This window comes from Aquila chrysaetos, chromosome 2, assembly GCF_900496995.4.
Source record: "Aquila chrysaetos chrysaetos chromosome 2, bAquChr1.4, whole genome shotgun sequence".
Classification (NCBI taxonomy): Eukaryota; Metazoa; Chordata; class Aves; order Accipitriformes; family Accipitridae; genus Aquila; species Aquila chrysaetos.
The window spans coordinates 44,633,220-44,658,014 of NC_044005.1; the positions used below are offsets into that span (position 1 = coordinate 44,633,220).

General features: G+C 41.4%; 1 protein-coding gene across 5 annotated transcripts in view; it reads right to left on the reverse strand.

Moving 5' to 3' along the window:
* Window positions 1–24,795, reverse strand: part of AMBRA1 (autophagy and beclin 1 regulator 1) — a 135,872-nt gene that overhangs the window by 38,854 nt on the left and 72,223 nt on the right. For all 5 annotated transcript variants that reach the window (XM_029997088.2, XM_029997078.2, XM_041129673.1 and 2 more), the window contains 3 exons: window positions 14,104–14,214; window positions 5,380–5,568; window positions 4,771–4,925 (listed from right to left, as the gene is read on the reverse strand). In XM_029997088.2, the coding sequence (XP_029852948.1) occupies window positions 4,771–4,925; window positions 5,380–5,568; window positions 14,104–14,214 (455 nt within the window). The remainder of the gene's footprint in view (window positions 1–4,770; window positions 4,926–5,379; window positions 5,569–14,103; window positions 14,215–24,795) is intronic.

Here is a 24,795-nt window from a genome sequence, read left to right on the forward strand (position 1 = left end):
AAGTTTGGCTCTGTGCTAAAACTCCGTGTGCCTTTCTGCTTCAGGCCCTTCTTCCTGCAGGATTAGGAATTCTCCATTTGTTTACAATGGAAGCGTACATGTATTTTGTTCCATCCAGGCTACTGACTGACTACTTCATCAGGATGTTTCCCAAATACCGGTAGTCTTGTCACGAGCTAAATCCGGATCTCCACAGCCTGAATTTCCTTCCAGATTCAAAGCACAATGCTGTATTTGAGATGGGGCTTGGTTAAGTCACCTTATCGCCACAAATTGCATGATTTGCTCTTCAGTTTCATGTCAATCAAATTTTTCTATCAACTACCTCACTTTTTGTATCCTCAGCTTAAAAGCTCCTTTCCAAGTTTTATTTTAATTTGGATTACAGTAATCATGTTTTTCTGATATTTCAGAGTTAGCTTCCTCTGGGTAAAATGAAAAACATTAAACATTGCAAGGGCATCAGATTTGTGAATGCCAGAAATAAAACTACCTTCTGGCCGCCTTTCTCACTAATATCCACTGCTAACGGATCTAGGGCAATATGATCCTTACTCTTCTATGTTTCTAATGAACTTCAGCTCTGACCAAGTTTCTAATTTCATGTTCTTCTAAGTTCTTTAACCTATGTATACTCTTAGAATCATGTGGAATTCAGAAATCACCCTAGACCCAAGCAGCTTGAAAACAGATCCTCTTTATTTGGAGACCAGCTCCATCTGCGCTTTCAAAATAGGCTGCAAAACCTATTCTTAGTCCATATTTGGAGTCCTTTCTCCAAACTTCCCATCTCTGAAACTCAAATATTTCCAGACAATTCCCAGTACCGCTGCGACCTGTACCACTCCAAGCTAGAGATCTGCTAAAAGCAATTCCTCACCTGTACTCTCCAGCTACAGATAAATTTCAGAGATGTTAGCTAGGTTTGCAAAAAAAACAAACCACAAACACAACAACAAAAAAATGAAGCTTATGCATACCACTCTTGTTAAAAGTCAACACTACTAGAGAGCTTTTTAAGCCTCAGTGTGAAAATGAAACTTGTTCTTTAGCAAAGCCAGGTTTCCATCTGAAATGCTAAGCAGATCAAGCTGAAGGGAGGGAACAGAAAGAGCATGAACCTTTAGCTCATGACTACCATATTTGATGACAATTCACTACTTTTACTCCATTTCTGAACAGAATTCATAACTGTCGAATCACGTCAGCCCTGACCTGTAGAACTCTACCCAATCTCTCTGAAATATTAGAAGCAAGATGCATATAGACAATGCACACTTGTATAACCAAAATGCTCCTTAGTATAGTCCAAAAGTGCTGTAGTTCTCAGACAGAACATTTCTCTCCAACTCTGAAAATTACACCAGCAGCCAGTGAATTTTTAGGTGCAATTAAATGTATTGGAGTTTCACATAACAAAACTAATTAATTGCATCTTCAAAGCCTCTATTTCAACAGCAAGATGGAGGAAACTCTCTGAGGAATAGAAACATGTATTCCACTGACTGCTAGTCAAGGATGTGGAGGAGGAGTTAACTGGAAGCAGAAATAATCACTGTATTTCACTCCTCAGCAGGTTGCCACGCTTTTGCAGTGACTTATAGGCCACATTGCCAAGCCCTAGTCTCCCATTTCATTGATTGCAAATAGAAAGGCGTCAGGGAAGGAAAGAACAATTGTGAGACAACTTACAAGAATTTTCATAGAATCTGATGTAGCATTTCTCTTTAATTTCTCTCTTGGGAGTTTTGTGAGTAATGTAAAATTAAAATATCCACAAAGCATTGCTTCAGAACATGGCTGTGACTTATTTTTAATTAAGAAGTTGAGTAACAATTGCTATGTATTACAAGCTGTTGCCACAGAGGCAACAAAGATGCTTTCTGATTCTCTGTAATGCACACATTAAATTAGAGATTGAAGAATACAGTTTCACCAAGCTTCCTAAACATTTTTCTACTGCATGCTGGCCAAGCTGCAAACAGGTTTTTTACTCAAATGAATATGAATACGTCAGCCATTGTAAAGACAGTGTGCTAAGAATATTATAAAGTTTCCTACTTAAAGCTCTATTTTCATTTTGCATGCCTTGAAAAGTACTACAAACTCATGGAGCAGTTTCATTGCAAAACTCAAGACAGAAGAAATATCTGTAGGTGATCTCATTTTTACAGCTAGATGAAGGAATAGTATTTACAAGATTAATAGTTTATTGTTTTCCAAGCTTGGTCCTACAGACTGCACAAAGATGACCAACAACACACAAGAATGTTGAAAATACTCGACATCATCCCACAGGAAGGCTCTTTAACCAAATTAATTCAAAACGGTCTAGTTGTGACCCTGTCACATACATAGAAAGCTAAAAGTCCAAGGCAGTCAGAAATGAGACATTTTTAACATCTTTAAACATCATGTGGGAAAGGGGAAAACAGCAAATTAGTTAACAAATCCTGCTAGACTGGATAGATTTAAAAACGTGGGGGAAAGGTTTTTGGAGGCTAAAAATACATGTGCAAGAAAGATGAAAAAAGCAACCTTTAGAATACATGCAATCCATCTGGAGAAAAATAATCCAGAACTACAGCAGATGAGAAAGACAGGAGTGCAGTGATGTGGAGCAAGTCTGAAAAGCAAGAGTGGGAAAAATTGTACACAATTTTCAATGCACCATAACAGCAAAAAAAGAAAAAAAAAAGCAGTTTTTGACTGCATAAGTAAAGCCCTGTAGTCCAAAAAAAAAGCAGAAAAAAATACCCTCTGTGGGTTTCTGGTAAGACTATGCTTATCACATTACGTACATTTAAACATATTCCAGAATGAGGGAAGAAAAAAAAAAAAGAAGGGTATTTTGGAGAGAATTCAGAAGAGAGAAAAACGAAAGCTGGAAGATTGAATTACAAGAAAAGATTAAGGGAATACAAAGCATTACTTCACTAAATGGTGACTAAGAGCAAGGGTACAAGCATTTGAAGAGTATAACACACCATAGGGAAAGAAGATATGTTTGAAATGGAGATGAAGAAATATAAATGGAAGATTTGGACAGAAGCTTACTGATTTAGCTGGCTACAAAAATATGTCTCCAAAAGGAAGGGCTAGAAGCCATAGCAACTGGAGTTTAGAGTAAAGGACAGATGAGAGGAAGAGACATGATTTTAGCTAATAGGATGTCTCTATCTTATTATGATATGGTAAAAAGACTGTGGGAAGGGATACTCCCGTATCTGGCAGTAAAAGCTATGTACTTCACTAGGATCTTAAAATAACTGAAAAAAGAAACAGTACCAGGGTAAACTACACTTTTAAAGGGATCTAACAGGATACTGAATTCATGTACTTAGTGATCTTATATCCACACAGCTTTCACCAACTGTACCTGCTAACCAAATTCTGCTTTTTTCATAAATACATTTTAATTTCTGTCTCTTACCTTAAGAGGCTTGTACCAGAATGGTAGCTCAGAACCAGGCCTGTAAAAGTGCTGACTGGTGCACCAAAGAATATCCTCATCATTGATCTTCCCTTGCCTTATAACGTGGAGCAGATGATGACGATAAATAAGAGTTTTGTATCAGCTGATAAAACAGCTCATGGAATGACACAGCTGAGATGACCCTCTCTGAATCATGAGCAGTCTGGAGAGCAACTACAGAGTCTGAAGGTGAATCAAGCAATTTATCCCAGAGACAAGTCTCTCCCCAGTGCAAGGCCACCAGACAAATGGCTCACTGCAACCCCTGTACACTGGGAAAGCTCTGCCAAAAGTAATAATAAGAGGAGCCTTTTAGACTAAAAGAAAAAGTTTTAAAAAGAGAGAGAGGGAAAAAAAGCTGCTCATGTAATAAATTCCACTATGATCAGGTTATCCCCAAAGTGAAAAGTTTGAATAGCTATTTTTCATCTCCTTCAACAAGTCACCTGAATACATGGCCTTAAACTTGAATCCGGCCCAAATATCAGCTTTAGAAATTACCTAATTCTGCCTCCTCAACTCTCCTTGTGCATTATCAACTGGACATAGCTTTTCCCATCCTAAACTATCGCTGAACAGCTGTTGTGCTGTGCTGATGAACAAAGCAAGACATAAATGTTCTCTTCACTCTATTTGCCAGTTTGCAAAACGATGAAAGTTTTCCCTCAGGTACTAAACAAGTCAGAGTGGGTCATGGTTCAGCTCTCCCACAAAGCAGAAGTACAGAAAGATAATTCCAGTGCCCAAATATGCCTACATATACATAGAAAGCTCACAAATAAATAGCCAACAAAAGCCTGTTTGGCAAAAGTATGATAAGCCTCATCTTCAGTCTGCAAGTATGATATGAAACTTGGCCCCTACCCTTCCTGAAACTGCTGGTGGCTGCTCTCCTAGAGGTTAGCCACTTTTAGGAATGTTAGGAAATGATCCTGAAGCCTCTGCTGAAAAACTCCCTCAGCAAAGCCAACTGTAGTACCACAAACAAGATGCATATTACTCAAAGTAGTACAAAAGACATACTAGGTACTCTGAATGATATCTAGACTTAGGAATGTATATGTTTGTCATCATATTTGAAACCAGAGTAAAGTTTCACAGTTCCATTGTATTTATGTTCTCCTGCCACGTTTGCATACCTCTGTAATAAATTCTTTTACATGTTTATTATTCAGTGGGCCTGGAGCATGCTACCTCTTTGCTATCATAACCCAGCAACTAACTACTAGGCTAGAGCCAAAGCGACACAAAATCACTGATGAAAACACACAGAAACAGGATACACATACACTCACCCTCATAGAGGTTTCTCCACCGTGGGGCTGTTGCAGCCTGAAGACTTGAGCAACCATGTGTTCTGTGGAGGGGTGCAACAGGATACGTCGGGAAGCCAGTCCCACCATTACATATCTGCCCATTGGAGACAGGCTCACAGAAATGGCATTAGGGCCTATGAAGAAAAGAGGGGTTATTTCTCTCACAGGTTGACATCCCTCCTCATGCTTCATCCTCACAGCTTCTTCATCCCCTTCCAGCATTCCCATAACATATGGCATACTAAGCTCATTTTTATAAGGGGTAGAGAAGAATAAGCAGACCTGCACAAGCACAAATTTTGCGAGACATTTCCTTGCTTCAAGTGTCCTCCCACTAAGACAATGAAGTTCTTTAAGGAATAAAAAACTATCCCTTAGCAGCTCCCCCGTACCAGCACCTTACATGTCCAGACCATACGACAAGTTTCTCCCCAGCAGTACTCTGTTTGTAGCTGGTTAGAAGGCCAATAAATTATTTCCTGTTACTACAATCACTGATGTTCAGACTATTGCGTTTCTCACTGAAGGCTGAGTTCTGAGGTAAATTCTCACACCCCCACCCACCCTGACTTCTTGCTGCATGCTTACCAAATCGCTTTGTGTAAAGCATCTCGCCCAAGTTGTGGGGTGCCAGAGAATACACAGCCAGTATTCCTTCATCAGGGAAGCCTCTTTGACTACTGGGAATGAAGGCTGCCAGCAGCTGCCCATCGGCAGAGATATCGCAGCTAGCATCATTGTAAATCTTGCAGTTTTGAACAAGCACGTTCACAGAGGCTGCAAAGAAGAAAGGAACAGTGATTAAAGTACTCAGGTTCAAGAGAGAATAAAGTAAGATTTAAACCTAATGTTGGAGACTGGACAGTACATGCAAAAGGCACTCAAGACATTTAGCTTCCTCCAAAAGTTTATGAAATGTTAATACCCTGATTAATGTAAAACTTCCTCCAAAACAGAGATAAGACAGTGCAATGAGCCCAGGAAATGAAATCTACTCGCCTCCTGGAGCCTTCAGCCAAGAAATAATGGCAATTGCACTTTTTCAAACCCCTGCTTTGTTGAGCATAACACCATCCTTTGCAAAGGACAGCACAGCTCAAACAAGTCTCAAATCGTGACTCTCTGACAAACTCCAGCAGTGGTATCATTAGAAAACAGTACACCTTAATTCATTTCCCCTTCTCTTGTGAAGCCCCTACCTTCCAGCTCCCCTTATCTCCAATAAACAGGAGATGAGAGAAAAACTCTTCCCTGCAGATATAGACATTCATTTCTGACAGCTGATTTTTACACCAATCTTGGATAAAGCAAGTGAGAAAGGGCAGAGACTTCTCCATCCAGTCCTCCATTTAATTACTCCAGTATTTGAGACACTCATGCATTCAGTGAAGTAACTGTTCAGCGACAGGATAGTGAAGAGTGATTCACAAAACACAAGTTTTACTTTAATCTCTGCTGGCGAGTTGCTGGCTGACCTCATACAAATGTTTTCCCCTCCATGCCTTGCATATGCAGGCTACAAGCTCTTTGGGCTACTGAATCTTACTATGCACTTGTGCCATTCCCAGTACAATGAAGTTCCAAGGCCTTTTAGCATCGTCATCACCAACAGTTCAATGGTGGCTTGATAAGACAAGGCTGGAGTTATGTTCTCTCCCTCAGCCTAACCTAGATGCGCTTCAGTTTTTCACTAAAACCACTGCAATTCTTCCAGGAGGTTTGGAGCTGAAACTGCATCCACTATTTTGGGGATGGGGAAATTTCAGATTCTAGAATTTTCAAACTCAAGGGGGATAGAAATATAGAAAAATAAAAGTAAAGCCCACCTTTGCAATATAGTAACTTTGCATGCTAGAAGACTGAATACCCCATCTCACATGCTTGAAGCTATAGCATCATGTGGAGCACTATGTCAACTTCTACAGTCCAGAAGTTCTCTTCTAAATCATGAGACCAAGTCCAGCCTAGAAGCGGCTTTGATTTGTTCAGCTAAAATTGCAGATAAGCTTATGAAGGTACTTCTTGGACTAGATTTCTTATTAGTTTAACAAAAGAACAGTGCCAAGAATGCTTTATGCATTCTTGGAAGTCTGAACTTCCAAATCAAATTAAGGCTGTAACCCAATGCTTTAACAAACTGACACTGCTGCCAGAAGAAACAACCTCTGCCCTTTGTTTCCAACACTTCTGTGGAAAGCAAGCTACACTGGCGTACTGATATGGCTGAGAAATTACTGACTGTTGTCCAGGTCACATTTTAGCCAGAACAGTTTCCCAAACAGGTACGCCACATGACCACATAAACACTTGCAGCAGCAGAAAAAAAAGTCATGACAGGGAAGCAGACAGGACTGCTCCTTCTTCCAGCATTGCTGATTTAAAGCACTCGCTGAACCTCATCTTTAGTTCTTCTGGTCTCAAAGACATTTTTCCTGGGCACTGCTTTCCTACATGGTTCAGTATCAACTTCTACTGTTCCATTTAAGAAATTCTGATGAAAAAGAGAAACGAGGATAAAAAGTGGACTATGTAATTACATTCTGTACCAAACCACCTACACCTGTACTCTAAATTTATTCAACCCTTTTTTTCAGTCTCAAAGCTGCTAAAAACAGTAATTTTCAGCCTAGTATAAACAGAAAGGTGCTGAACAGAAAAAGGTAAATAACGGTAGTCACTGTCAGTCCTGTAATAACAGAATCTAAAATACACATGGCCCTCCAAAGAACAGACGGTCCAAAAGATGACGAAATTCCTGAGTGCTTAGTCTGAAGCTAGTTGAACAGAAAGACAACAGATTAAAGACTATACTACCTAATTTTATAAAAGGTAGAATTAAAATTTGCCCCCTTTTTTTTTTAGATCTAGGCTTCATTCAAGTACTCATTATGTCATCACAAGAAAAATGGGCATCAACACAAGAACTGTAATATATGCTGTGAACTAGTTAAAGGATACATTACAACAGGTTGCACTATTGTAATCCCCACCAAATTGGGAGGATTCCTGCAGAGTTCTTCAGTGACTCATTTCAAAACCAGTCTTACTTATTAGGTTTATCAATGGGCTAGGCACAGAGTGGAGCTGGTTGATGAATTCTGTTGACAAAGTTGGGTAATTTCATTAACAGAGCACAATCAGACCACACAGTGAACTGAAGTACACAGAGACGTAACAGAAGTGAAACGAAAGAATTCTAGAGTGTGTTAACATTTATAAATTTCTGCTTTCCTAGGAGCTTCTCAGTTGGAAACAAGAGAGAATCAACTTTGGTGATCATAGCAAAGACTGAGCCATCCACCCAGCATAACAGTGAAAGAGATGGCAATCCTAAACTGCACTAGGGAGCACACTTACAATAGAAATATCAGTGCTGATACACAACCTTGTGCTGAGACCACATGCAGGATACTGGGCACAGTTTTGGTCAGCCATGTTCAAGAAAGATTAAACCCTAAACAGTAACAAGTCCAGCAAAGAGCTAGGAAGATGACTGGGGGAAATGAAGTATGTATTTTATGTTTGAAGAAGAAAAAAAAAAAAAATTGCAAGGAAATGGGATTGTATTTACAAAAATACCAGAAAGTGCGTGCCAGAAAAACATCAGTTCTCTTCACAAATAATGCTGACAGGTGAGTAAGTGGGTAAAAGCAGCCATTAAGTTTGGAAATTAGAAGAAGATTTCTACCAGAATAGCCAGAAGTGAAAGGGGTAAAGAATTAATCAATTTTAAGACAGAATAAGAGGAACTATAGGATGTGCTTGCCTAAGACAGCAGGGAGCTAGACTCAGTGGCTAAGGGGGTCCTTTCTCACCAATTCCTTTGTAGTGTACTCTAATCAGCAGTAATTTAAAAAAATTGAAAAAAAAAAAAAAAAGGAGGAATGGGAACTTATTGGAGAGGTGAATATTGGGACTCTCCCAGCCAAACCCGATATAACTACTTAAAAGAGAGCCAAGCAAGAAGGCCATCAACAGAGCAAAACTACACATTACACAGGGAGAGCATTTGCCAGAGGTACAACTATGAAAATTATTAGAAGAGAAAATACAGTCCAGTCCCTTTCTTTGGGGCCTAAGAACTGTTCTCTCTCATTCCTATTCTGCTAGATATCCAAGTTTTTGTCCTGCATCTCTGGGCTCAGGATGCAGTTCCCATGAGGTAGCCACGGTTTCTCTACAATGTTAACTATCGCCATTTGATGCTCAATATCGCAAGTAGCGAGATTGCATACTTGCATCATCAGACCAAAGGTATGGGTGTCAATTTAGCCCAGGGACCCTTCTGTACTGATGAACTCCTGGTGCTTTTCAAAGAGGTGCAAGAAGTTTGAGAGGAGACAGATATTGATTTCTCTGGGCACAGGCGATGTTTCTTTCTTGTTCCTGTAACTATTGAAAATGACAGTCTGTAGGATCCACATCTCTTCTCAGCTTTTAAAGTTTGGGGGTTTTTTAATCTAATGCAACCTTGGACATTCATATGAAAAGAATCCCACATCTTTATTTTTGTAAGGTAAGAAATGCCTGTATTTCTTCTGTACCATTTACAGATTCAGGGACATTGCCATGTTTTGTATATAACCTTACAGTTCCACGGCTGTTTTTTTCCTTTCCGAGTCTCTAATCCTCTTCCAGATCTAGCATTTACTAAATGTCTTTTTAAAACAATGTTGGGTTTGGACCACCAGTCACCAAGAGTCTGTTTATCACATAGCACATGTTCAGTCATTTTCTATCTACACAGTTTTTCCTCCCCCCCACCCCCCTCCTTCAGCACAGCACAGAGGTTTTTGGTGAGCAGTCCACAATGATGGCCAACATGACTGTGTGTCTTGTTCTTTTTAAAGTTTGTTGCATATGGTGAATGCCTCTTAGCAAAACAGATTGTGAGCTCCTCTGCCAGAAGAGAACTATCTTTCCCCCTTGATGTGTGCCTGGAACATAAAACATCACAGATGCAAGTTGCGCTGAACAAGAAAGCGCGCCCTTTATTTCAGTCCTTCAATGTATGATTCACGCTGGCATTATGGTTTTTTGCTCTTCCCTCACTTACAAAGGATGAGGGACTCGGGTAGCACTTACACCTAGAACCAAGGGAGCCTACTGTGCCAGCAGAAAAAGTCTAAATGTGAGAGGTGGAGATCTCAGCAAGGTTTCATTTTAAGGAACAGCATGTAAGAGATTCCCAAGACATGGGGAGGATGAAGATACCCATGCATTTGACAAAGCCACAGGCTGTTTGATTTCTTTGAGCCTGAGGCCTGATCTATGAAAATGAAGCCAATACAGAAGATTTTAGGGAAAAAAATTGCTATTTTTGGAAAACCATTTACAAGGCTGCCCTTTCATCTTGTGTTTTCTTTTGTTGTTAATGCAGCCACTGAGCTAACAGAACAGATCAAAAGAAACATCAGAGAACAAATTAATCAAGCTGTTGTGCCAACTTGGAGTGCTTACACCTACAGCATAATTACGCTTGAAGCTGGGGAAGGCCTGGAACGCTGGCAGCAACAGCACTGTTTGCCAAAGGAAAACAGTGCTGGGCACACCATCCGCTCCTAGCCACCCTTAAGGATGACACTTTCTTAACAGCTGCTCCTATTTATACATTGTTTGGCATGTGGTTTTTTTTTTCCCTTTCCTTCTTTTAAGTTCTTCTGCATCCCACTGTGAATCAAAGTATTGATCAAAGCACCTTCCTCAAGTCCCAGCCAGTGTTAGAACAGGACAAATTCCTGACACATGACTAACTGTGGAAGAACTAGACCAGTTCAGCCACAATGGCTAGAAAATGAAATAACGAGCAGCGAGTAGCATGAGAGAAACTACATTCAAGAGATATAAACAAGAGATAAAACCTTCAAATATTTTACCTGTGGAAAGGCTATATTCTACACTGTTTGCCGATTCAATACTTACCCGTTAGCTGCAGGAAATTTTAAGGATATGCAACACTTACTAGAAGAATATTAAATAAACGCCAGAGATAGCATTGTCTCTGCTGCCAAATAAATTCCCCATCCCAATGCTGATATGACTGACAATTACAGTTTAAGACCAGGTCATGTTTATTTCAGAGTTATTAAAAGCAAAACTGGCAATAGGAAAGAAGAAATCTGAAGTCATCTTTTTCCATTTTGCAATTAATAGAGAAAGACAGGGCAGAGACTAAAATCCCACAAGTCCCTGCAAAGCCATTTCCCCAGGACCGCCGGAGTCCTCTTTCGTGCGCTTGCTGGATTGAGCATTAGCGAGGTTGCTGCGGCAAAGCCGAGTCCTGAGTCCAGGGCTCCAAAGGGTGCCGGGGCCGAGCCGCCGAGATCACAGGACGGCACTCATCATGCTGCTGTCACTTGCTCAGATGTGTCCGATTCAGTGGACAACACCCTACTTCCAAACTATCTTTTCTTTGTTTAATTGTAACAGGAAGAAGAGCGGCTCAGAGACGAAGGTTGGCCGCAGAGTCATTTCTCTGATGGAGAGTGGAGCTGGCAGGCAGTCCCAAACTTCGGCTGCATCATTTCATCTGCCTGAACTCCCAAACCACTTGTGGCTCAAGTCAGTCCCAGAAAGTGCAATAGCCCCCTCTGTGTAAGAGGGCTCTCTCACATGACCACCTCTGATTTATAGAAAACGATGGGAAAAAAGGAGCTATTGAGGTCACATGCTTTACTGGGAAAACAGTTTATTTCCAAGATCGTGAAGAGTCAGAAAAAAACCCTCCAACCCACCACTCCACTGTTATGCATTTGGCTTCACAATATCTCTACAAATTTGTGCACCTTGGCAAACTTGCAGCTTGCCTTTGTTCTGTGCCTAGGCAAGCTTGGCAAATACCTGTTTTAGGATGAGCACAGCTGCTACATCTTCATGCATCCCTACTAGACCTTGGCAGAGGGAGACGTGGCTAACAATCTAGAAATGTTGGAGTTGGGTTCAACATGTAAAAAGGAAGAAACAGAGTAAAACCAAACATTTCCAAATGATAATAAATCAAGATGGACAAGCCAAGTTTTATGAAGCACAAAGTGGGGAGTCAGAAGGGCTGGGGATGCTCTCGTAGCAGGAACCCTGCCTGCAAGAAGGGTACAACAATAACAGAAACCATAGCCCAATTTCCAGCTAATTGGAAGCTATTTCAGAATGGAATTGTCCTGGTAGGGGAGAGGGAGAAGATTGAAATATTGATGTCTTGAGGAGCAGATGGTTCTTATTTTCTATGGGATTCCATAAATTATAAACAAACATCTTATGGTTTTTTTTTTTTTTTTTTTTAAAATCAGCAGCCTTCTCAGCAGCCAGATTGGGGGGGGGGGGGGGGGGGGGGGGGGGGGGGGAGCTATTAGCAGCTGTAGCACTCTTCAAATACTTTACAAGCTTGCAAAGAAGTCCCAAAGAATTTAAGTCAGCAGCAAGATGCTTCCCCCTCTGCATTCATTTTTATTCTCTTCCAGAGTCTGGCTGGGCAATAGAAAGTATTGCCACCACATGGCAAAACTTCACCTTGAACACTGATCCTCAGCCTACAACTTTACGCTAGTACTACAAAGTTTGGCATTTAACAAGACACATCAAAGCACTGGCACACAAGTTCAACACAGTATTCTACTTTCAAGATGACACTGCGTGCTCCTTCCCAAGAGAAAGAATGTTTCTCAAGGACAAAACATAAAGCATCTTCCCCCTTTACAATGTCGAGAGCTACCATCTAGAAGCAGGGCTTTTATTTCCCACCAGGCTATAAACATTACACCACAACATTCTATACAACGTGAAGGAAGGAGATGAAACAGAAACACCAGATACTTTCTCTGTAGGAATGACACAGGAAGAAAGCTTTTTGTAATGCGATGGGCTACTGGTGGCTTTCCCCTAGCTCCTCTGACCTCCCAGGGACTGGGAGGTAAGTGGCCCCATACAGGTTGCCCAGAGAAGCTGTGGATGCCCCATCATTGGAAGTGTTCAAAGTCGGACTGGATGGAGCTTTGAGCAACCTGATCTACTGAAAGATGTCCCTGCCCATGGCAGCAGGGGTGGACTAGATGACCTTTAAAGCTCCCTTCCAACCCAAACCATTCTGTGATTCTATGATTGAATTCCTCACATCTCTGCTGCTATGGTATCTCTACATGTGCTCCTTTTGTGGGTTCTTTAAGCAACAGAACAGTACCCCACAGAGACCTCTATTGCCAGATATGTAACTTCCAGAATTGCAGAACAGACAGGGCTGGGACTGGGAGAAACTTTTTCTGAATTCATTTCAATGGCTACCTGTGAAAGCAGAAGTGTTTCTGAAAACAGAATCCCTGTTCTCCCTAAAAAAGTCAGTCCCTTAAAGCAGAACCCGATCTGGTTTTGCTGAGAAGTCAAACAATGAATTTCACATATGCACAGATATGGCCTAAGCTAAAAATCACTGTACAAAGAAACATTAATGAATACCTACCTCCTATCTTTGTCCCAGGCTGCCACAACATAGCTTGCTGCACAGCTTCAGAAATATCAGGATACCACTCTGGGTTAAAAATAGCCTTTCTAGTCAAGTTAGTTTTAGCCCTCAAAAAGTCATTCCTTAATCAGCTGACCACAAGCATCAAATCTGCTTGTGCCTGCATAAGGAAGTCTCTTCCAGCGTGAGAGCTAGCTTATGCCATAGAACACATGTAAAACTATGGTCTAATTTTCACAAAGGGAAGGAGGAAATAAATAAATAGATAGATAAATAAAATTAGCAATATTGCTCATATTCTTGACCCAGAAGCAGCTTTCACCTGAGATATAGGATGAATTTGCTTTTGCAAATGGCTAGAACCTACATCTACTTCTCCCGGCTTGCAACACAGTGGTGAGCAACAGACCAGGGCCCTAACTACCAGAAAGTATTGCAGCACTTTAACCCACACTAATGTCAATAACTTGGAGAATTCAGATCCAATTCATTAGCAAGTTCTAATGCAAAGGTATAAAGACAACATCCCTCTAGAAACTTGTTGGTAAAAGAATGAGGAGACTGGATACAGAATTATTCTAGGAAGACTGTGTATTCCCATGAGAATGCTCACAAAAGAGCCCCATTTATGCATGGGTTTACTGATAGCAAGAATAAACAAACTAGACAGAGCAGAACAGCTCTGCATGCTTTTAGTCAACTTTCTCAAAAGGCTAAGCATTTTACAGTTCCCAATACCACAAGACAATCAAGTAATCCAAGGCCTGCAACATACAGCTACCTTTGGAAGATCCTAGAGCTTATGGTTTCTCTGGTTGGTATAGACTTAAAAGAAAGTTCTGGTACCCTTTCCAACTTACCATTGCTGATTTCAGGCAGATCAAATTTAGTGAAGTCCCACCACTGAAGCCGGTAGGTGGTGTTGGCAATGTTGCTGGCCACGGCTGACTGTCCATCCCCAATCACAGCACCTACAGAAAAGGGGTAAATAATTAGCAACTTAACCTCCAGAAGATTGTCCAGAAAAGAGCTGGGGAGACAAAATCATAGAAAACCTTTCAAAATCCAATACACAAAACTCTAGATTCTTAAAGAAACCTTATTTACAGAAATGACAACACCTCCTAAATAAGCCACAGAGCACAGGAAATTAATAGGTAAGCACCTCCCTGTAACACATTTCTGAAAGAAAAGAAAGTTGATGAGAGATAAGACTTGCCCAGACTCACAAGGCAGAAATCCTAATCAATTCATTTGGTGCAAATGCATTCTACTTATTGGTACTAGTGAAGCTGTATTTTCACAGACCCAAAATTTTCTAGTACAGCTATGAAGGCAGACCAGAATACATGCTAAGGAAAAGCGCTGCCCTAGCAAATCATGCACATTTGTGGACATAATTCCTGATGCTACTGTAAACTCCACTCAGAAGATACAGGTTGCCTACAGTATTTGCCACATAGTAAAGACTATAACAAAATATTAGCAAGGAGGACCTACAAGCTGGCCCTTCACTGCTCTAGGTGGGCCAACCTACAGCAGGCAGGGGGCTGCCCTGACTCCATGCCCCTTGCTAACCACCCAAGGACTTGGGCAACAGTCCGAAGCAGAAGGCTAAGCAGAATACTTCAGAAACTAGCACAAAGAACATAATTTTCCAGGCAGAAAGGAACTGCCATGGGTAACTCAAGTTGGCATACATTGGAGAAAGCTCAGAGGCATCAAATGTAATCCCTAGGGAGACAAATGGAGAGAAGAAACAGTTCTCCCATAATAGTACTAGAGTAAAAAATCTCATTATTTTGCAGTCTCTAAGGCCTTCATATACATGCAGGCCTTGCACTTACACACACATGCTGGCACGCAGAGAAACTCAAGGTAATAGAATTTGATAAGGGAGAGCAAAACAAGATCATCCCCAAGCACAAATGAGGAAAAGCACAGCCTCCAGAGTCTACGCAGTCTGGATTTCAGCATCTCCACACTGTCTCTGGTGGGAAGCACACAGAAAAGTCAGTGGCTTCGCTCTCCCACAAGGGCTGGCTCAGAACTGCTGCCAGAGCAGCAATAGTGGAAGAGACATCACTTAGACAACTCTGTATCCAGTACACAGCAGGCCAGCTGCCTGTGCAGAGAGCTAAAAGCTTGCTAACTGCTAGTAAATGAAAGTGTTGTGGAGGAAGATGAAGAGACTAGGGTGGCTGGATTTTTACTTTTCTTATCAAATCCCAGCAGAACACTCAGGCTTGTAAAAAAAATGACCTGAAAACACATATACACACTAACAGGGTTTATGTTTTCTCTGCAAAGTAAAGAACAAGGCGGGCAGGGCAAATAAGGAAGTAAATTCTAGACCAGTGCTGATAAAGAGAAAGACACAAAGAAGGCTACTGCTAGTCCTCTTTTCATTGATAAGCTGTCTTGAGTCCTGATTTTTGGTTCTGGAGAAAGCTCAGAAATATGCCAAGAGCAAGACTTCTGAGCAGACAGCTTTACACCGTGTACTCAGCTGTGCCAGGCCTCCAGCAATCGACAAACCTCCACCATGGGTCTGCTCAGTCTCTATCTGCCTCTGTCAGATGCACACATACGCTTGGGAGAGCAGAATTAAGAACATTTCCATTGCTTTTACATATGCCCAAGGCGTTGTTCTTCATATCCCCCAAAACAAAGGGCTCCTCTGAACAAAAGATATGCACTGGAGAAAAGCAGATTCAACACATTAATGAAATTACATTTTGCAACCAGAAGTGGAAGAAGGACAATTAAATTTTATGTTGTTTCATCTTTAAAAGTCTCCTCATTGCAAGCCTGGGTTTGGTACACAAGGGCAGCTCTTCTACTGTCTTGCCTCCAGCCACCAGGTGGAGAAGAAAAAACTAGTTTCTGTACAAATTTCAGGCAGTGGGACTTGCTGCAGGGGAACAGTAACTAACATCACTGACTAGGTAGCAACTGCCATATAGGACTAAGTCAGACAAGGAAAACACTCTGCAAAGACAGGCAACAGAAGTACTACTCAGGGCACAGAATTCCAGAGTATCGATCTTATTACAAATGAACATTACGAAGTTTTGCAATGAGAACAACCTTTGTAGGTATAGCAACTAATATATAAACTGGAGAATAACATACCCTAGGAGAGTAATCATGCGCTCCGTCTGCATCACAGAAGCCTAGCAACATCACTAACTGCTCCACGAACAGCAAGTTCATCTGGCTTATACAACTGTTGCACTTAATGCTACAAATACCATAAAAAGGCTGTTGGCAAATGGTTTTGAGTTTTCTTCTGTAAAGATTCTGGTCTTCTCATCCCTTTCCCCGGAACCTTCGGGTTAGTTATGGTGTTCATTTAAACCTTGCATCTCCTTCACCTCCAAAGGCAGTCTCATCCTACACAGAAAAGCTAATGATGAAAAAAAAGCAGTACCTCCCCATCTACAGGACAGTCCTGCACAAATTTCAGAGCCAGCAAAAGCTATCAACTAGAGCTACTGTTTCAGGTAACAGACACCTTTATCAAAAAGATTAGGACACAAGGAACAAGGTTCACAGAGTGAAAGATCCACGTTCAGAAGGATTTGGTCCATTTCTCAAAGGCTCCAAATCAGTGTGCCTAACACTAATGGCAAATACATGATCTACATGTTTTTATTAAGTAATTACCTCTACTTATACTAATTATGTAATTGAGAAGTGTAATTATTAAATTATATCTAGCTACATATACAAATGTTATTCCACTTTGTTATCACAAGCCCTGCCAGAAGCCTCCCACATGCACGCATGTACTGTCCTACAGTAAAGATGATTAAAAGCATGCAAACATTTCAGACATTCAATTTAGGGAGGAAAATACCCCCCAGTACACAACTATGCTATCCTAACCTTTGTTGTTTGCTTTTTCCATTGGTTGATAGAGAAGATTTGAGACCATGTGTGGAAAACTTAAAGTCCTCACTACAGAGCTTTTGTTCACTGTGCAGTGTGAGAACTCATTCTCAAGCTGGCTTTGCCCAGTCAGGGTTTCAGCCTGGGTGTGAGCAGAAGAAGATGCAGTTACCTCTTAAATTCTAGTATAACCTGGAGGCAAACAACACACTTCAGCATCTTAAATGTGGGCAGCAGCAGATCGGCTCTTACAAGCAGCAGTTCTCACCAAGCACTTGACAGTCTGTCCTGATTCCTGGGTCTTCCACTGTTTGATGGGATCACAAGTGACTGCAGTGGGTACCCGAGGGTCTGGGGCTTGTCATCCCCACAAACAGAATGACCTTTTACTGCAGAGATGATGTAGATTTCAAAATGCTGAAATCCAAAGCAAAGGCCAATTGAAATGCAGTGAACGTAGGTTTGATTGGCAGCTTTCCTGCGTCTGTCTATCACTGCGTAATAAACACTGGGTGATGGCAGAAATGAAGATAAATGCTTTCAGCAGCCCCCCCCTACTCCCCCCACCACCCCAATCTCCATCCACCCCCACTCAACACATGACAAGAGAGTTTAAAGAGTGGGGGGAAAAAAGTCTTAACAAAGACTTGAAAAAAAAAATCCTCAAATCTTTTCTTATAGGCCACCTACACGTGACATATTTATCCGTCAGTCTCAATCCCCTCAGAGGGTCCAACTCATCTTGGCATGTGGAGAAACGAACCTTTGACAGTTAGTTATTGCTCATTTATGAATCAAGCCATGCAAGCCAGTGTCTGAGTTTAGACTGAAAGGGAAAAAAGCGGTGCAAAACCACTTTCCATGGCACTCCAGCACTCCCTCAGTGAAGAGCAGGATACTTCCAGACTACTACTATCAGAGTCTCAGAGGAAGTGCCAATACTCTAGAGCTACACAGGCTCTGGGGTACAAGTTTCAAGAAAATGGAACATGCACATATTATGGGAATTTCCTTCCCATGTATTTAACAGAAACCAGAGCTCAATTTTCTTTCTAGACTAGATCCTTCACTCTTTTTACTATGAGGGCACCTGCCAGACACTAAGAGAAAGATTTCCTCAGATGCTTACAGATAAGCTTGAGGAAGCTGGAAAAGTCCCCAAGCTAATTTGTGACTCAATTTGAGACAGTGATTAGGCCCTGGTATAAAATTCCCCCTAGATTAGTACTTGCATGAATGCCTTGGAAAAGTAGTTACCTCTTTATGAGCCCATTTGTAACTGTAGCTAATGATACTGAGGTTATCCTACACTTGCAGAAAGGATCTATCACAGCTGATGAGTTTTACATTCACTAGTTCTAGATTTACTATAATCCAGAGGCTCCAGGAAGCCCAAAGCACAGGACAAATCTATTTGATAAACCAAGGATAAAGCTCTTTGCTGCAAGAATACACCAGATTCTCTCAACCAGTTCTGAAGCAATTTGAATTCAGCTGAAATGTGATTACTGATCTCTGAAGCCTAGTGGAGATGTAACAGGTTCTTGCACATCTCCGACCCTAAAGTATTTTATGGGGCATTCTGGTTTTGGGGACTACCTTTGATCACAGTAAATATATTAAGTCCTGAATATGAATTTGACAAGTCCCAGCAAATCTCTGTTCCAGGCTATCACAAAGACGCTGCCTTTGAAGTGGCCAAGCTAACTAACTAAAAGTGGCCTAATGCTGTAGAAACAGTATGCCTAGCAAGCTGGTATTTTCAAGGATTTATTTTGTTTGTTTTTCAATGTACCAGCAAGCTGTAAATAAATAGGAAGTGGGCAAAACGATTTTCATGAATGGATGCACAAAACGTTACTAAGGGTAGTTCGGCATATGCTAAGCATTGAAGGGATCTCAGCTTTGATGTTAACTGAGAAAGCCTCAAAGAGGTGTATGCCCTCTGAAGGCTGAAACTTTCAAAAAGCTATTATTTTTTCTTTACCCCAGCTGTACAAAATAAGAAGAAATGCAATTTCCCATTCATGCTCATTCCTATTTCAAAATTTCCTTTTAAAAGGGGCAATGCTTAGCATGCTGAGTTCCACAGTCCGATCAGCTATGGGAATTTGAGCAGGCCTCAGCTGCAGGTAGCGAAGATGACTGCCCTAATAGGAGCTCAGTCAAGTGCCCAAGGGCTTCACTCACACAGTGAATAACGCATCACATAGGAAGGGAATTTTCCAGCCACAGGCTTCAGACTTTAAAAGGAAATCAGTTTATTTGCAAGAAACACAAACAATAAAACGAAGAGATGCCCTGCCCAAAGACTCCATCCCCAGTACAGTCATGACAGCTCCTTGACATCTTACCTTCCTGACGTTAGAGATCTTCCTTTGTCTGATCATATAACAATTAATACAGAAATGCATCTGGGAAGCATTTGTCTTTGATGGTAGGTCCAGTTTTCCCTCAGGGAAACTAGAAGAGGTTAAAGTCCTTTTCAGATGCATTCCCCTCTTATCTGAATTGTTTGCACTTCACCAAGCAAGCTGGTAATTCTTCTCCTTAAGGGAGAGAATTCCCGCTTCTCTGTCGTTGTTCACCCCATAGAGATGCCCCTGCTCATGTCACCCTGCTACACATGGAAGTTGGAAAATCAGATATGAAACAGCATGGTGAGTTTCCAGAACCAGCAAGAGCTGAGCCAGCAATATTCACATAGAACCTCTCAGATGAGGAAAACCCTGTACTCTCCTCAGTGACAAATGAGGTATCTTATCATAGCCTTTGCGTATACACACTGGAGCAAGCAAATGTCACCGTTTAGGAAGTCCTCATCCTACTCAGGGTGACCAATAAGGAACAAGCAGTTTCATTTCCTTGCTGTAGGAAATCATCCTATCTCAACTATCTCAATCCTTTCAGCTGCTGTTAGTGATGGATTGTGGTCTAAGTCTCCAAATTGCCAAGAACTTTCTCCAACCATCCAATATCAGATACGCACTGTTGAACAGAAAAAAACCCCAGCCAAATAAATTGGAAGGAATTCCTTCTTTCTACCTCCTAAACCACTACCAATCATCACTTTAAGTACAGCCTTGCCACAATGAAAGTCTGAGAGGATTTAAAACAATTTATGCACTCCTTTTTTATCTGTAAGATTCATAATCTCTCATGCCATCAAAAAAAAAAAAAAAAAGGCAAAAAGAAGTACCATCTGAACCATGGGCATACCGGAGTGTCTTACTTACACCTCACCTTAGTGAGGAGTGGAGAGCAACATAACTGCTCAACAACTGCTGGAAAGACGGGATGAATGAGACAAGTGAGTGCCTGACTTTGGCAACTGAACACAAATTAATAGTTGTATCTTGTTACTGAAATGTTAATTATTTAGCTTGTGCTTCAGCCGATACTTCGTTTGAGTAGTTTAAAAGTTCGTTCTTGCAGGGCAGTAAGTACAGTTCACCAGAGAACCAAGGCCTCAAATCCTGCTTGCAAAAGAAGCAGAGCTGCAAGTCTTAGAGGTGTTCTTACATTTGTACAACTCAAATGAAGCCGGTAAGTGCAATTTTCTTCTTTATAAGAAAAGCTTTACGAACAAAGACTGTTTAGGCTCAGCTGTTTGTTTTCTCATTTGTCATTTAGTATGCTTTTAGCTGCAGTGGATGGGAAGTTTTGTGGGAAGGCTCCACTATATTGATTGCTTTACACTATGTAACGGCACGCATGCATACACGTTTTAAAACAGCAAAACCCCATTTGTTTAGGGACCACTGTGAGACTCCTAGAATTCTGATACTGGGTACAATACTGAAATGGTGTGTAAAGAGATGGAGGTGGTCCATGAAGCACGCAGGTGGAAATGAATGTTATCAGGCTAGAGAGTCAAGAGAAATCTTCATGCAAATAGGGATGCTGTATCATGAAAAGAACTTGACAGGAAAAGGTTATGGAAACAGAGAGAAACATCTGTTACTATCGGCGGAAACAACTCAGAAGTTGTTTGAGAAGTGGGTGGGCAAACAAGCTTTTCTCATATGGGCCCCTCGCTGGGAAGGGGAGTCAAGGCTGGAGTCCTCCAATCAGCTAACTGCTGGAGCTGTTAGAGGAAGTTTCTACAGACATTGTTGCTTGTTTTGAGATCATTTCTTTATTTCCATGTGATAGCAGCATGTGTTAAAAGCATGCCTGGTACTACCATATGATTCAAGCAGTAAAACATGGTTCCTACAGGATAGCCTTTTAGGGAAAACATTCAGGCACTAAAAATACATTCTGATCTGCATTTTATTTAACTAATTTTTTTTTCAACCTTTTCTGCATATTTTCAGCCTTTTAGATGATTTTGTCTGTACACATAAAGAAGCCCTAACAAAAAATAATGAGTAAAGGGTTGGAGAAAGGGTTTTATGCTTTCTTCCTAATTTATGTTATTCCATACACCATGAAATCCTCTGATACCTACAGAATCAGCTATAAGAGGCATCAGCTACTGCCCTGGTATGGGAGTCAGAAACCTATTTATTGGAAAATGCTGGGGAAATAAAGACGACTTTACCTTATCAGTGTGAAGATAAACAATAATCTGGGTTACAGTAATTTCTCCATCTGGAGGTCCGTATCAATCTACTAAAAAATCAGTACGACAATACATCTGAAATCAGCTCCCAAGCAACTGATGCTACAAGAGAAAAGTGTTTTTCAGAATTAAACTGGGGGTGGGGGGAAGTGAATGAGGCTAGGTCACACTGCTAGATGAAAAGGCAGAAGAGAGCTGAACTTTGCAGTCTCTACAGAAACATGTACTCTCTTCCTTCACCTCTGTTTGAACCCACACACGAGGGCATATTCACAGCCCTTCTCCTTTCTAAGCTTCCAGGAACAGTAGGTGACTCTCCAAATCAAAATGCCACATCTCTCCTGCCAGAGTTTAAGTTTCACGAAATCCCTGTGAAGGTGAACTAGGAAGGTCTCAACAGCTAATCTGTGCTGTGTGTCGCTCGGGCTCCTCCCTCTGCCAACTCTGCCCCTTGCAATGCCTCCGCTCTTTCCCGTCACTAAGTCCCTTGCATCATTACCAAGCCCTTCATTAAATGCTGTTGGAAGTCTGCTTTTTAACCTTCGCGTCTGTGTTTATTCTCTGCACAAAAACAGAGCGAAATCTGTGCCTGGCAGGCATTTCCTTTTGTAAAACTCCTTCTTCTTTCCCTTTCTGACTTTTCAGAGCATGAAATGTGCCTGCTAATCCTAATTGCCTCGGATGGAGAGTCTTGCAGAGACTAGACAAAGGGGGCAGCCTTCCACCAAGGAGCTGTTAGCAGGCACCAGACTCTTAAGCTCTCCAGTCGCCAGAGCTCCCATCTCACTTTGCCTCATTTTTGAAGAGCACAAGGACAAATTCCCCAAGTAGCTATACCGGGAACAGGGACTTGCCTTTCCAGACTTCCCCTCTCCTGCTTAAACGGCCCTCCCAGCAGAAGAGCCCATCTGAGCTCACCGCGAGACTTGACTCAGGCTGGGCAAAGTCCTCAAATATTGCTGCGGTATGTCAAAGCAAAAAAGCTAAGCATCTGACTTTTAGGGGTCATTTTCCTCTCTGCATCCTCTTACCAAAGGATCCTCTTACCAAACCTCTTACTCATCTCTTATCAAAGAAAAACTTTGCAAGGTCCCACTGGCATGTCCACAGCTGGCCTTCCTACTAGCAGTGCCTTGGCCAGTAACACAGGCGCTGAGAAACCGAATTGTTATGGTATTAAGACATCTTTGCCTCCAACAATCATTAAAGAAGTTAACTTTCTGGTCTAGCAGAATTTGTCTGGATTCAGAGGAATGTTTCCACTGCAGCAACAAAAAACTCCTTCACAGGGTTGCTGTGGTTGCCTAACCAGAACGTCCTTACCACCCAAGGCTAATGCTTGTGTCCTCCACATTTGTCACACCACCCACACTGTCTACTAGGTCTACTGCAGTTCACTCGTCTAACGTAGATGCTAACGCAGTATCAGACTAATCGAGCCTTGCCAAAACTGCTGTATATAGTTTTAGATAATTCAGAGCTCCTGCAATTTCTTGAGATTTTCTTGTAGGGACTGTTTGCCAAGACACTTGCCAACTTCAGCCCATATTCCACACAGGTTATACTTTATCACCAACTCCATAGCTCATTAATTAGTGTGGCCACAGTTTCAGCTCACACTGAATAATTCCTCTCCTGAGCAGAGGCTCAAGTAGCATTGTAACAGCACTCCCATCTAACCAATATGGCTATGCCAACAGACAGATGCAGAATAGATGCAAAAATAATGAGTAAAACTGCTTTTGCACAGAAGAGCCTTTTTCATTGTGAGTGTGCGTTTTAACTACATGAAATCCTATTAATCCAAACAAATCAGCAAGCCAACTGCCTGCTACCGCCTCTGCAGCTCTTACTGCAAGAATGTGTGCTTAGCACAACTTTAAATGTGCGTGTCTTATGCCAAAACACTCATCTGCAGTGGAAAAAAAAACCTCAGCAGTATCTTTGTAGAGCACATGCATGCCTTATCAACCACCACATTGCAATAATACAAACTTTCACTAATCCAAGAAGCGGTATGTTCCCTAGAAGGGTTTGAATTCCTGAGATTTAACTGTGTATCAGTACAACACCAAGCTTCCACACTGGAGCCACTTTTCATTGTGGAAATAGCAGTACGCAATATTAATAAAAGCTCCAAGCACAGAAACACATTCAAAGCCTTGTACTTCCCAGTGAATGGAAGACTTGCAAAAATTCTTACTATCCTTAAACACATTTCAGGACTCCTATATTACAGCACAAGCCCTGTGCATGCAAACTTGCAATGTAAATGCTGTGTCAGCTTAGTGACACAGACTGAGCTACCACCACAATACAGAGCACTAAGCTAAACATGCTCAATGGTTGATTACATTTCACAGTCATAATATCCTGTGAGCAGGATAGGTCTGTTGAGGAAATACTTGTCTGTTCTGAATCTGTACTTGTCTAGGGAGGTTAAGATGAAGTCACATGCTCTCAGGGAAAAATACACCTCCATTAAGAAGAATGCAGGTCCTGACAACTTAAATAAACTCCATACAATAAACTAACAAAGTGTCCTAGGGCAAATGAAGAGCTGACAGGTGGCATTCATGAAATGCATTTTAAGGGTGCACTGTACTCATTAAGAGCCTCTTCTCAGGCCGGCAGGTCCTGCACAGTCATTGTGTCTGCAAAGAAAACAGGCACTGACCTTGCATAGGGAATACAAAGCTGAAAAGACATTGCTAAAGGGAACAATTTATGTTGTATCCCCAATATGATGAGCAAAAGAGGAGAAGGCAGGACAGGAACTGGGAAGTAAGCAGCTGGGCTTGCTGTTTTCTGGGTAAAGCGGTGAACAGGGAGACAACCAAAAAAAGCAGAAAATGAGCAAGCTGGGAAAACACAAAATCTAACAATAGTTTAACTAATGGGAAGGCAGTTTAAATTTAAAGCATGATGAGATGGGAAGGAGGAAGCCCAGCCTGGAAGACTACAATGGAGAGACCACATTATTCCAACTGGAAAAGCACAAAGTAAAAGAAACCTACAGCAAGTAAAGTACTTGGCTCTCACAATGTTTTGAATACTTTCTGATGGAGGAAGTTTTGAGGGCGGTTTGGCA